This window comes from Mustelus asterias, chromosome 8, assembly GCF_964213995.1.
Source record: "Mustelus asterias chromosome 8, sMusAst1.hap1.1, whole genome shotgun sequence".
NCBI classification, from domain to species: Eukaryota; Metazoa; Chordata; class Chondrichthyes; order Carcharhiniformes; family Triakidae; genus Mustelus; species Mustelus asterias.
In genome coordinates, this window is record NC_135808.1 from 57,945,364 (window position 1) to 57,959,790 (window position 14,427).

At 45.5% G+C, this 14,427-nt stretch overlaps 1 protein-coding gene across 1 annotated transcript in view; it reads left to right on the top strand.

Moving 5' to 3' along the window:
• Positions 1-14,427, top strand: part of pappa2 (pappalysin 2) — a 416,756-nt gene that overhangs the window by 108,309 nt on the left and 294,020 nt on the right. Inside the window, exon 4 of the mRNA XM_078219173.1 lies at positions 11,307-11,600. Within this exon, the coding sequence (XP_078075299.1) occupies positions 11,307-11,600 (294 nt within the window). The remainder of the gene's footprint in view (positions 1-11,306; positions 11,601-14,427) is intronic.

Below are 14,427 nucleotides of genomic sequence, written 5' to 3' on the forward strand. Positions count from 1 at the left end.
GTCTTCTTTGACCGAGCCAGTTTTGTATCCACCTTGCCAGCTCACCTCTGATCCCATGCGACTTCACCTTCTGCACCAGTCTGCCATGAGGGACCTTTTCAAAGGCCTTACTGAAGTCCATGTAGACCTGTACTCTCTCCAAAGCCTCCACATCCTTCTTGTAGTGTGGCGACCAGGATTGAACACTATATTCCAAGTGCGGCCTCACTAAGGTTCTATAAAGCGTCAATATGACTTGCCAATTTTTAAACTCAATACCCCGGCCGATGAAGGCAAGCATGCCGTATGCCTTCTTGACTACCTTCTCCACCTTCATTGCCACTTTCAGTGACCTGTGTACCTGAACACCCAGATCCCTTTGCCTATCAATACTCTGAAGGGTTCTGTCATTTACTGTATATTTCCTATCTGTATTAGACCTTCCAAAATGTATTACCTCACATTTGTCCGGATTAAATTCCATCTGCCATCTCTCCACCCAAGTCTCCAACTGATCTATATCCTGCTGTATCCTTTGATGGTCCTCATCACTATCCGCAAATTCATCATCCTTTATGTCGTCCGCAAACTTATGCATCAATCCAGTTACGTTTTCCTCCAAATCATTTATATATATTACAAACAGCAAAGGTCCCAGCACTGATCCCTGAGGAACACCACTTGTCACAGCCCTCCATTCAGAAATGCACCCTTCCACTGCTACCCTCTGTCTTCTTTGACCGAGCCAGTTTTGTATCCACCTTGCTAGCTCACCTCTGATCCCATGCGACTTCACCTTCTGCACCAGTCTGCCATGAGGGACCTAGTCAAAGGCCTTACTGAAGTCCATGTAGACAGCACCCACTGCCCTACCCTCATCAATCATCTTTGTCACTTCCTCGAGACTAATGATTTTTTCTAACTTGCACCAGATAGTCAATCAGTGCACTCTGTAAGATCTGCTGTCTTTTCCTTTCATTTTTAAATGGCTGAGGATTTAAATAAGTTATAGCAGTTAAACTGAAGTTATTCACCTTTAATGAGCAGTTATCTCTCCTCCATATATTTGTGACTCCCATACTGCGAGTTAAGGCCGGAGGAACAGCAGAAATGGAGTCTGTTTGAACTTGGCACTAATATTTAAGTGGCCCTTCCAAATTTGTTTTCCCACTTACGTGCTGCCAGAAATGGAATATGCTGGAAATGAGGGCGGAACTTTCCACCTGGGTTTTGTGTGCCGTTTTTTAAAGTAGTCAGCCCGAGTCCCCAAGAACCCAGCCCTCGGTGCGGTAAGTGGTGCTTTCCAGCTTACTGCAGAAGGGCAGGGAATAAGATAGTGGCAAATTATACATTCCACTCAACAGAATGAAATACAAACCCAAGGATTCCATATCATTTATACTCAACACAAGGGCTGCTTGCGGCTAATAACACGAGATTTGCTGTGACTATAAAACACAAATCGTGATAGTAATAAATGTATAAAGTGGAGACCACTCGTTCATGGTTTTCACTGAATGATAGAGTTGTGGAACTGAAAGATGTGCGGGTTAGGTGGATTGGCCATGCTAAATTGTCCCTTCGTGTCAGGGGGACGAGCTAGGGTAAATGCATAGGGTTATGGGGATAGGGCCCGGGTGGGATTGTGGTCAGTGCAGACTCGATGGGCCGAATGGCCTCCTTCTGCACTGTACGACTCTATGATTCTATGAATTCCTGAATAGCACCAGTAATAATCACCGCATAGCCTTCAACAAAAGGAATTTCGTATAGCCGGTTACTGTCAATCAGCAGCTCCAGTGCCATCCCGAATGTGCAATAAACACTCCTAATGTTATAAAGCAGTGAATCCTCTGATTCAGCCTGAGCAGCTCCACAGGAGAGCGCAAAAACAGTTCATTTTCGGGAATATGTTCAAACACAGCTGCTGAGTCAGTAATGCGGAGAACCCCAGATGTGTGTGAAAATACAACAGGCGGATGCACTCCACTGCTCCATTCAGCTGTCTATTGCTCCCTCTCCAGCCCACACTGTTTTTCCTTGGTTTTTGGATGAGGGAGGCTGTGGTATGGAAGTTATTAACGAATACTTAGAACAGCTCTGCGAGCTTCAGAGGGAAATCTTTCAAAGGTTATGACAAAGTTAGACTGCAATCAGAAATTTTTTCTTGCAATGTAAGTTGACTAAGTTAAACAAGGAAGGGTTCCTTCTGTTCACTCCCAACAACGGGGAATATCTAAAACCCTTCTCCTGGGCTAACTGTAACACAGACTCACTGTTCTGTCCAGATTTCCATTTTGCCAAACCTTCGGCTGATCAGCCTATTTATATCCAGTGCTCACCTCGCACAGTATTGCACACAGTGAGACAAGCCATGGTGTAAATGTCAGGTGACGTTGGGAAGAAGAAGGTGAGACTTGGGCCCGAGGTGGAAGCCTAATTCATCCCCACTCTGAGGTCATCCATCCTAGCCTCAATGGGCGGAATTTTACCGGCACATTCGCCCGAGGTTCTTACGGTCCCGCCCAAGTCCAACAGAGACTGCCATTCTCTGAGCCTCGCCTGCCCCCAGAATTGGGGCGGGTGTGCTGGTAAATGTACACTTCCGGCCAATGTAGATAATTGGTGTGATTTTATGGCCTCGCTCGTCCTGAAACACCCGAGGTCAACGGACCTTCCCATTGTCTGCCCCTCACCTGCTCTGATTCCTGTGGCAGGCGGAGCGGTAAAATTCTGGCCAATACTTTGATTTTAATATTGGTTAAGTCGCCAACTTGTTCGCAGTGTGGTGCCAAAGGTGTTTATTTTAAGAGTTTGAGTGTACACTGGAAGCCAGGCTGAGCTGTTGGGAGATGTAATACTGGAGTCATCACTGACCTCCAGTTCACTTACAATCTTGATTTTAAAGTTCTCATCCTCATTCTCAAATCCCTCCGTGGCCTTTCCTTTCCCCTATCTCTGACATTTCCTGTAGCCTCACAGGCCTCCAAAACATCTACACTGATCTACTAAGATTTACTAGGATGCTACCTGGACTTGATAGTTTAAATTATAAGGAGAGGCTGGATAGACTGGGACTTTTTTTCCCTGGAGCGTAGGAGGCTTAGGGGTGATCTTACAGAGGTCCATAAAATAATGAGGGGCATAGATAAGGTAGATAGTCAACATCTTTTCCCAAAGGTAGGGGAATCTAAAACTAGAGGGCATAAGTTTAGGATGAGAGGGGAGAGATACAAAAGGGTCCAGAGGGGCAATTTTTTCACACAGAGGGTGGTGAGTGTCTGGAACAAGCTGCCAGAGGTAGTAGTAGAGGCGGGTACAATTTTGTTTTTTCAAAAGTTGGGTAAGATGGGTATAGAGGGATATGGGCCAAACGTGGGAAAATAGGACTCGCTTAGTGATTAACAAAAAAAGATGGTATGGACAAGTTGGGCCAAAGGGCCTGTTTCCATGAGGTAACCTCTATGACTCTATAGCCTCCAGAGTCCATTCTCCATTTTAATTGCTGTACCACTGGTGGCTGCGCCTTCAGCTGCCTGGACCCTAAGCTCTGGAATACCCTCCCTAACACCTCGATTCGGCTACAACTTGCTTTCCTCCTGCTTAAAACCGACCTCTTTGACCAAAGGTTTGATCATCTGACTGAATATCTCCTTATGTGAGTTGATGTTATATTTTGGGTGGAGTTTTCCCATCCTGCCCGCCACAGGAATCGTAGCATGCAGGACAGGACCGCGCAAAGGTCCGTTGACCTTGGGTGGAATTTTCCAGTCTTGGGGTGAGCGTGGCCGGAAAATCCCATCCTTTGTTTTGCAATGCTCCTCAGGAGGCTCCTTGAAATGTTATATTCCCCGACAGCTACTCTGTAAAATATAAGTTGTTGTTATGAGGTTCTGGTTGCAGTTTTAGCTGGAGGCCAGCAGGGAGCAGAAGGAGAGCTCGCTCGGGTACGACCTGAAGAGGGCCAAAGTGCCAGGGCAGGAGTGCTCCCCTGGGCCCCGCAAGGGAAGATTATGCCTCCTCCTCCCCACATGTTTCCATCTTTGTGTCAATCTCCACGTGCACACAAGCTGAGGAGGGGGCTTGGCCAGATGTTGGAATGGCTGCAGCTGGAATTCATTTTTACTCACCTGCGCTGGCCCTCCCCAGTCCCTCTAGTTTAATTGGAAACAGAAAATGCTGGAAATACTCAGCAGACCTGGCAGTGTCTGTGCAGACTTAAAGCAGAGTAAACATTTCAGGATCTTTCATCGTTACTGGGAAAAGTTCAAAATGGTAATAGGTTTTAAGTAAGTGAAAGAGGATCGATTGGAGGGGCAAACTGGTAAATTTCCATCCTTAGTGTTTTTTGAAATGTGTTCCAATCATTCACCGAGCTTCACATTTGGTGACGTGCTGTCATACCACCCTGACCGCTCCCATCAACAGCACTGACTCATTCCATCTCGAAGCTGTCGTGCTTCATCTCATACTGCTCCTCAGCCTTTTTCCTTTCTTCAGGTGTGAAGGATTGCAACTCCAACAGCCCATCAGTACAGACACCCCTCAGGATCCTTCTTCATCTTCACTTCTCCCTGATGCCATCCCTTCATCCAATCTCACCCCTCTCCATTAATTCCCTATCCTCCCCGACCTTCCCATGTCTGATTCTGAAGATCTGTCCCTAGAAAAGCCTCAGCCCCATTCTCTTACACCCCACCTTGATAAATTTTGAGCTTGGCATGATGCTAAGCTTCCATCTCCTTTACCAACTTCTGGAGTTGTCCCCCACACAGTTGACCCCCTTTACCCGTCTCCAGTATTCTCCCTCTGGCCCCATACCCTCCCTTTGGATCTTTTCACTGAGAACAGTCAGCCTGATATCAGCCGATTCAATTTCTGTGCCTCCCTTCTTCAGTGCAATGTCTCCCTCTGAACTTGCTGCACTCTATTCTCTCAGATCCAACCCTAACATTGTCACCAGACTTGCCGAGAATGGTGGTTGCTGCTGTTGTCTGATGTATAACCCACTCCCTGCAGAGGCTGAATGCCATTCTCTCCCCGGACAATCAACCTCACCACTGAACATCAAGCTGTTGTTTCCAGGACTATCACTGGACTCATCGCCTCTGGTGATCATCTCTCCGGGGCCTCCGACCTCATTGTCCTCCAAACTGCCCACTTCTGCTTCCTTCCCATGGTCACAAACAGGACTGCCCTGTCATTTTAACCCTCTTGCTGTCCCACTGAACTGATCCTTTCTGATCTCAGCTTTACTTTTTTCTTCCAATGTTGTTTCTTCCCACCTACATTTGTAACTCTACCAATGCCCTCAGCCTCTTCAGTTTCCCGGGCTTAACCTTTTCATGATAGACCCTCAATCCCTCTACATTCCTCACCAGGCTGGTCTGAGAGCTGTCTGTTTTTTTCAGAGGCCCCACCAGTCTGTATCCGCAATGACCCTCCTCCACTTGGCTGAACTTGTTTTGACAGTGAACCTTTTCTCCTTTAACTCCACTCGCTTCCCCCAGGTGACATGTATTGCAGTGGGCACCTACATGGGTCCCCACTATGCCTGCCTTTTTAGTGGGATTGTGGAACATTCTGTATCCTACTGGTGCCCCCTCTTTCACTCCTCTTCCTGGTACATTGATGCCTGTACCACTGTTGTTTCCTGCTTTTGCCTTGAACTGGAAATCTTGCCTCCAACCTCCAACCTTCCCTCTAGCTCAGTAATACGGCCACTTTCCAACTGCACACACCAATGAAAACTTTAAGTTTAAGTTTCACTTTAAGCTTAAGTTTTTTTAAAAACAGGTCTTATCACTTTAAGTTTATTTATTAGTGTCACAAGTAGGCTTACGTTAACACTGCAATGAAGTTACTGTGAAAACCCCCGAGTCGCCACACTCCGGCGCCTGTTCGGGTACACTGAGGGAGAACTTAGCATGGACAATGGACCTAACCAGCATATCTTTCAGACTGTGGGAGGAAACTGGAGCATCCGGAGGAAACCCATCCAGACACGGAGAGAATGTGCAAACTCCACACACACACTGACCCAATCCGGGAATCGTACCCGGGTCCCTGGTGCTGTGAGGCAGCAGTGCTAATCACTATGCCACTCAGAACAGAAAGTGCTGGAAAATCTGAGCAGGTCTGACAGCATCTGTGAAGACAGAAACAGAGTCAACATTCAGCATGATTCCTCCTCAGGACCCTGAGCACACATATGTCCTTTGAATTTTTATGGAAAATCTCCTTTGGACCTGCTAATGCCAGCTCAGTCTTTGAAAGGATGGCCGCAGGGCACTGTTTTGTTCAATGCTGATCTTCTGCCAGGTTTTCTTCAGATGTTTGGGCCCCGGTTGATCCATTCTCCCTGTCACATTTTTTCCTTTAGTTTTTTTTCAGCTCTGATAGCTGTTAGCTCCACAACCCCGTTCTATTCAGGTAGATATGTTTGGATTTGAGTTGGTTACATTGTCGTGGTAATGTCTTCTTTATTCCATGTGATGGTGCTCTAACCACTTTTTTAAAACAACCAGGATGACCAGACAGCCCAATATTCACCTTTGCCCTGGGGGGGGGGATGCACCAATCTCGGCCCACTAACCACAGCAAAAAGAGGCCGGACTCTATTCCTGAATCCCGGCTCCTCCATTGGTACACCCTGTCCCATTCCCAGCTCCTCCATTAACTCACCCTCTCCCATTCCCAAATCCCAGCTCCTCCATTAATTCACCCTCTCCCATTCCCAACTTCTCCATTAACACACACTGTCTCATTGCCAAATACCAGCTGCTCCATCCCGGCCAGTGTACGCTGCTTTTCAACGTGTGCTTTCCTTATTTTGCTCAGCTTTGAATACATACATGCTTTACAGTGGATATGAAACTTAATTGAAGGCAGACGCCGGCCCCAAACATGCACAGATGCACCTGACATATCCCAGAAATATATGAATTATTAACTTTTATTTAAGCTGTTCAGTATGGTGTATTATATTCACTTTGCAAACTGCTCAGTTCAGAGTGATGCTGTAAACCTGTTGTACATTAGCACGATTGGCTGCATTAGTGCTATTGTCATAAGCATGAGAATTACATTTTGTTTAACTTTTCTCTCCCTCCCCACTCAATGGCTGTGCAAGATGAGGGAACTTATTAATGAGCGAGTTGGGGGAAGGGAACAGGGAACCAAACAGGAAGTAGGAATGATTGCATCCTGTCTGTATCCTCCATCCCTCTCACTCCAACTCTCGTAGCCTGATTGGATTGATAATGCCATGATCATTGTTCCTTGAAGTCTTCTTTCTTGCTCCTTCTAAATTCCAAATATGCTGCATGACACAAAACTGAAAGAAAAACCTTACACCTTATTTCAGATTGGTTCATCCCTTTACTTTCTATTCTAACCTCTAACTCCATCCAGTACTTCTTTATCGACCTGATCTTCACATTCTCTTCATGAACTTGAGTTGGGTGCCACAGTCTAGTTGATCGGCAACATCCATTGACTCCGTCTGCACTTCCCGAATGTAAGCCTCGGAAAAGCAGCAAGCATAATCAAGGATCTCACACACCTCTGACATACTCTCTTCCACCTTCTTCCGTCAGGGAAAAGATACGAAAGTCTGAGGACACGTACCAACCGACTCAAGAACAGCTTCTTCTCTGCTGCCATCAGACTTTTGAATGGACCCATCATACATTAAAGTTCAAGTTTCTCTACACCCTAGCTATGACTGTAACACTACATTCTGCACCCTCTCTTCCTTATTGAACAGTATGCTTTGTCTGTATGGCGCGCAAGAAACAATACATTTCATCTCATACTAATACATGTGACAATAATAAAACAAATCAAACCAGATCAAATCATGGCTTAGTGAATCGAGAATAGACAAAGGAAAAGGAGAGGGTGTCACTCCATCTTCTCGAAACTCTGGGGACAGTTTCAAAGAGGACTCATTGTCTCCGTTAACAAAGCTGTGAAAAGGTTTTCATTCATCTCCTTTGGCCTTAATGTTATCTAGAATGTAAAAGTAATAAAAGAAAATCAGGCAGTGGGATCAGGAATCAAAAGACTTTGTTTTGTGAGACAATTATGACCTGCCCATTCCTAGTAAAGCTTGTTATTGGCAGTCATGTAGCCAATAAACCTTTCATTGTGAGTCTGTCCAAGATCTCTGTCCTCGTTACAGACACTTTCACTGTGTTCCTGCCAGTTCAGCTAATCATGCTTTATTGTTCCACGCATAAAAGCAAGGTGAACCATCTCAGTGTTTTGCTTTAAGTATTTGTGAAGAGTGATCTTACTCTTGCTTTCTGGAGGGAGCCATTCCAAAATTTCTACAATGTTGTGAATGTTCTTTTATTGAGTACATGCAGTTTCATTGCGCAACAGGCAGGCAATGCGGTCTGGCTAACCCAGCGCAGATTTCTCTTCATCTGTCTCCATTAATTAGCTTGATGGCTAATTTTATTACTTTAATGGCTAAAATTTTCTGATGTCAAACTGCAGGCGGGTTTCTTTGGTAACTGATGATGGTGTGTGTTCTTATCAGGTCCAGAGGATTTTGTCTCTAGTGCAGGGAAAGTCATGAGGAGAAAGGGATGGTGGTTTAATATCAGTAACTACAATTCTCATTTATATACTGCCATTAACTTAGTAAAAATTCCCTGGCCTCACAAGAGGGGTTACCAAACAAAATATGACACCAAGCCACATAACGAGATACAAGGACAGGTGACTAAAAGCTTGGTCAGAGAAGTAGGCTTTCAGGAGTGTCACTGAATCACAGATATGTTACGGCACAGAAAGAGGCCATCATGTCTTCACCGGACGAGCATTTCACTTAGCATCACTCTCCTGCCTTCTCCCCCTAACCCTGCACATTCTTCATTTTCAAATAACAGTCTAATTCTCTTTTGAATGCTTCAATTGAACCTCCCTCCACCACACTCTCGGACTGTCTGTGCATTCCAGACCTTAACCACCCATGCAAAAAAAAATTCTCCTCACACAACTTCTTTCAAATACCTTAAATTTGCGCCCTCTTATTCTTGATCCTTTCATGAGTGGGAACAGTCTTTCCCTGTCTATTCTGTTCAGACCCCTCATGATTTTGAATACCTCAATCAAATCTCCCCTCAGTCTTCTTTTCTCCGAGGAAAATAATCCTAACTTCTCCGATCTATCTTCATAACTGAAGTTCCTCATCCCTGGAACCATTCTCATGAATCTTTTCTCCATTTTCTCCAATGCCTTCACATCCTTCCTAAACTGCGGGGTGCTCAGAAATGGATGCAATACTCCATCTGAGGCCAAACTAATGTCTGGTACAGGTTCAACATAAGCTCTTTGCTCTTGTATTTTATGCCCTATTAATAAATCCCAGAATACTGTACGCTCTATTAACTGCTCTCTCAACTTATCGTACCACCTTCAATAATTTATAAGGTCCCTCTGCTCCTGTGCCCCCTTTAGAATACTGCCCTTTGTTTTATATCGTCTCTCCATGTTCTTCCCATCAAAATGAATCAACTCCCATTTCTCTGCATTGAGCTTTATTCACCTGTCTGCCCATTCAACCAATTTGTCTATGCCTTCTTGAAGTTCCACATTATCCTCCTCACAGTTCACAATGCCTCCAAGTTATGAATCGCCACCAAACTTTGTGCCCTGCACATCTAGATCTAGATGTATTATCTAGATTAATGCGTATTAGGAAAAGCAAGGATCCTGACCTCTGGGAAATACCATCACAAACCTTCCTCCAGCATGAAAAGCACCCATTAGCCACTATCTCTTCTCCTGTCACTCAACCAATTCCACATCCATGTTAATACTGTCCCTTTTATTCCATGAACCACAACTTTGTGTCCAAAAGGAGGGAAATGAAGTTGAGAGGCAGAAAGATGGAAGGAGAAAATTCCAGAGTTTAGAAAAATGGTAACTGAAGGCTCGTCCACCAATGATAGAACAATTAAAAGTGGGGATTTTAAGGCCAGAATTAGAAGCGTGTAGATATCTCCAAGGATCATAGGGGTGGAAGAATTAGAGATGGTGTTGGTGGGGAACAATGGAAGGATTTGAAGACAGGATGAGAATTTTAATTTGAGGTATTGCTGGATTGGAAGCCAATATAGGTAACACAAGGGTGATAGGTGAATGGGACAACATAAGTTAGGAAAGGGGCAGCAGAGTGTGGATTGAGTTTATGTGTGTGGAGGTTAAAAGATGCATTTCTGGCTAGGCCAGATTGGAATATTGAAATATAGAAACAAAGTCATGGCTGTTGTGAGGGAATGAGGGAGTCTGGCGATGTTACTGAGCTGGAAGCAACTCTGCAAGAGTTAAGAGGGAAAGGGAGAGCTGTAAAGGTGAATGCGGAGGAGGGATGGATGTTGCTGCTAAGGATCAGCAAGTTGGAGGAGGACGCTGGTATGGGTGAAGTGAATAAAAACCTGACAAGAAGATCTGCTATGGAGGCAGTGGTGTAGTGGCATTGTCACTAGACTAGAATCCAGAGACCCAGGTAATGGTCTGAGGAGCCGAGTATGAATTCCACCATGGCAGATGGTGAAATTTGAATTCAGTAAAAATCTGGAATTATAAACCTAATGATGACCGTGAAACCACTGTCGATTGTCGTAAAAACTCCGCTGGTTCACTAATGTCCTTTAGGGAAGGAGATCTGCCGTCTTTACCTGGTCTGGCCGACATGTGACTCCAGACCCACAGCAATGTGGTTGACTCTCAAATCCCCTCTGAAATGGAAGGCAATTCGGGGTGGGCAATAAATGCTGGGCCCAGTCAGCGATGCACACATCCCATAAAATGAATAAATAAAAAGTGGTATGTTAGCTTTTGCCACAAAAGGGATTGGAGTGTAAGAGTAATAAAGTCTTACTATAGTTACATCTGGCATTGGTGAGGTTGAAATTGGAGGACTCTGAATTTTTAGTCTCCATTTTTTTTCCCCCTCTCCTTAGCATGACACACAGGTTTATTGTCCACCCATCACCATCCTGGCTGGACCTTTGAAATAAGCACATGCCAAAGGTAATCCCAAATCTGGGATCTTCCTCCTCTGTATGACTCACCAAATGGGGCACTGAGCTAACACTGGACGTTCAGCAGCAACTGGGGACTTTCACCTCACCAGTCTGGTTTGCACCTTGATCTGTGAGAGGACAATGTTCTGGTTTGACTGCCCAATTTCCTGTCCGTTTAATTTCCAGAAACTAGGATTCCCATGCGAGAATATCTCCCCACATTGGGTGAGAATTTAACCATTGAGGATTCCAGACTTGGCTGATGTGTTTTGTATTTATTTCCAGGTGGGGTAGTCCTGAGTCCATCTTACTATGGGAGGCCTGGCCACACCAACACCATGATCCATGAGCTTGGCCATATCCTGGGCTTGTACCACGTCTTCAAAGGAGTGAGTGAGAAAGAGTCATGTGATGACCCATGCAAGGAGACTGTCCCTTCGATGGAAACTGGGGACTTGTGCGCTGACACCGCGCCAACGCCTAAAAACAAACTCTGTCGGGACCCTGATCCAGTAAATGACACGTGTGGACAAATGCAATACCATGGGACACCCTTCGACAACTACATGAGCTACACAGGTATGTTGTCTCACCCAATTCTCCCCATCCTCCATTGCTCAATAAAGGAAAGCCATGTAACCACTCAAGGTTTGTTAAAATAAATCTCTTGCGCCTCACCTTCTAAAAAGCCAAACCTCTAAATAGTTGTGCCATTTTGTGCTTGTTAGGACAATGTCAATAACTCACCTAGAAATTACTGAAATGACAAGAGTAATTACACCTTCATTCAGGATACATCAGAAATTACTTCACTAATTAGTTGGTTCATTTGTTTATTTCTTCTTTTCAAATTACATTGGGCCAAGGTGAATGGATGGAATGAGCACCTCAGTGATGATCTTAGTGGAATAGGTTTCTGGAGCTGAATGGGCTACTCCTGTTCCTTTGGTGTGACAGAATCAAGATAACATAAGCTCATCTTCCAAGAGTCATTGAATGATATGGTGTAGTGTGCATGCATGTGTGCGTGCGTGTGCATGTGTGTGTCTGTGTCTGTGTGTGCGTGCGTGTGTCTGTGTGTGTCTGTGTCTGTGTGTGCGTGCGTGTGTCTGTGTGTGCGTGTGTGTGTGCGTATGAGTTTGATGTGTTCTGTCTCTTTAGTGAAGCTGTGAATTTATTCCCAATCCCCTGCTCTTTCCCCACAGTCCTGTCAAGTTGCTCACTTTGAGCTTTTCTCCAGATCTGTTTTGTATCAAGCAGCCTTAGTGCATTCCAGATCAGAACTCACTCTCTGCTTCTTTTGTCAGTCACTTTAAATCTCTTTATTCTAGTTACAAACTCTTCTGCCACTGAAACAGTTGTCCATTAATTATTCTGTTATAGTTATTTATGATTTTGAGCACCTCGATTAAATCTCCACTTAATCTTCTGATTTCAGAACACAGGCTTCTCCTGTCTCTCCACATCACTGAAGTTCCTCATTTCTGATACCATTTGAATAAATTTGTTCTGTGCCTTTTCCAAGGTCTTGACATCCTTGGATGGGGATCAGAATTGAACAGTTCCAGTGAAGGACTAACCAGTGTATTGTTTTATTTATTTACATGACATAGGCGTCACTGGACCAATATTTATTGTCTATCTGGGTGGCACAGCATCACAGTGGTCAGCACTGCTGCCTCATAGCACCAGGGACCCGGGTTCGATTCCAGCCTTGGCTGTCTGTCTGTGTGGAGTTTGCACATTCTCCCTGTATCTGCGCAGGTTTCTTCCGGGTGCTCCAGTTTCCTCCCACACTCCAAAGCTGTGCAGGTTAGCTGGATTGGATATGCTAAATTGCCCTTTAGTGTCCAAAGGTTAGGTAGATTACCCATTGTAAATGTGTGGGGTTACAGGGGTAGTGGGAGTGTGGGCCTGGGTAAGATGCTCTTTTGAAGGGTCGTTGCAGACTCATTAGGCTGAATGGCCTCCCTCTGCACTGTAAGGATTCTATGGTTCTATGGCTCCTAACTCTCTCAGCTCAATAGTTATCCAACAAAGATTAGATAGATTTAAATCACTTCTAACTATGGGGTAGGTATAATACTGACCAACTTGGTCTCCTGACTACCCCTCCATTCTCTCTGACTGACCCCATTCCCCTTTACTACTCTGCTGATCACCAATATCCCCCACCGATCCCTGGTCATGCTTCCCATCACCCCCCACAAACCTACAACTACCCTCCCGACCTCACCCGACTACCCCCATCCCAATGGTTATCCTTCTCATCCTTTAAACTGTCCCTCACCCATCAACCCTCCCCACCACAACTCCCGACTACACCCACCGCAATCCCTCCAACCCCTGACTACTTCTCCTGACCAGGCAACCCCCAGCCCCCACCCCATCCTTCTGCAGGAAGGAGAGCAGGAATGGAGAAGTGGAAAAACAGAAGTGAGAAAGAGGGATGATAAAAATGGATGAATGAGATGAAAAGAAGGAACAGAATGAAATAAAATGAATGGAAATGGGGTGAAGGTGGGAGGGGAGAGGTCATGCTCTGAAGTTGTTGAACTCAGTGTTCCGTCTGGAAGGCTGTAGAGTGCCCAATCGGAAGATGAGGTGTTGTTCCTCCAGTTTGCATTGAGATTCACTGGAATATTGCAAAAGGCCAAAGACGGACATGTGGACGGGAGAGCAGGGTGGTGTGTTGAAGCGGCAAGTGACAGGAAGGTCTGGGTCCTGCTTGTGGATGGACCGAAGGGTTTAGCTAAGTGGTCACCCAGTCTACGTTTGGTCCCTCCAATGTAGAGTACTCCACATTGAGAGTAGCGAATGCAATAGACCAGATTGAAGAAGGTGCATGTGAAGCGCTGCTTCACCTGAAAGGAGTGTTTAGGACCTGGGTGGTGAGCAGGGAGGAGGGAATGGGGCAGGCGTTGCACTTTCTACGATTGCGTGGGTCGGTGCCGTGGGCAGGGGGTGAGGTGTTGGGTGTGATGGAGGATTGGACCAGGGTGTCCGGGAGAGAATGGTCCTTGCGGAATGCTGACCGGGGGAGTGAGGGGAAGATGTGTTGAGTGGTGGCATCATGCTGGAGTTGGTAGAAATGGCGGAGGATGATCCTTTGAATGCAGAAGTTGGTGGGGTGAAAAGTGAGGACAAGGAGGACCCTATCCAGGTTCTGGGAGGGAGGGAAGGAGGTGAGAGCAGTAGCCCAGGGGATGGGCCGGACGGGGTTGAGAGCCTTGTCAACCACAAACAAATTCAACCAAGACTTATCCTGAGGTGGCCTCAGGATTTCTGTAAAATGTGAATGTATATTGAGAACGCTTTCAGATAATAACTTACAGTTGCAACAAACTGAAATGTGGGAAAAGACGAATGATTATATCATTTGACACCAGATCGAACAGACTTTAAC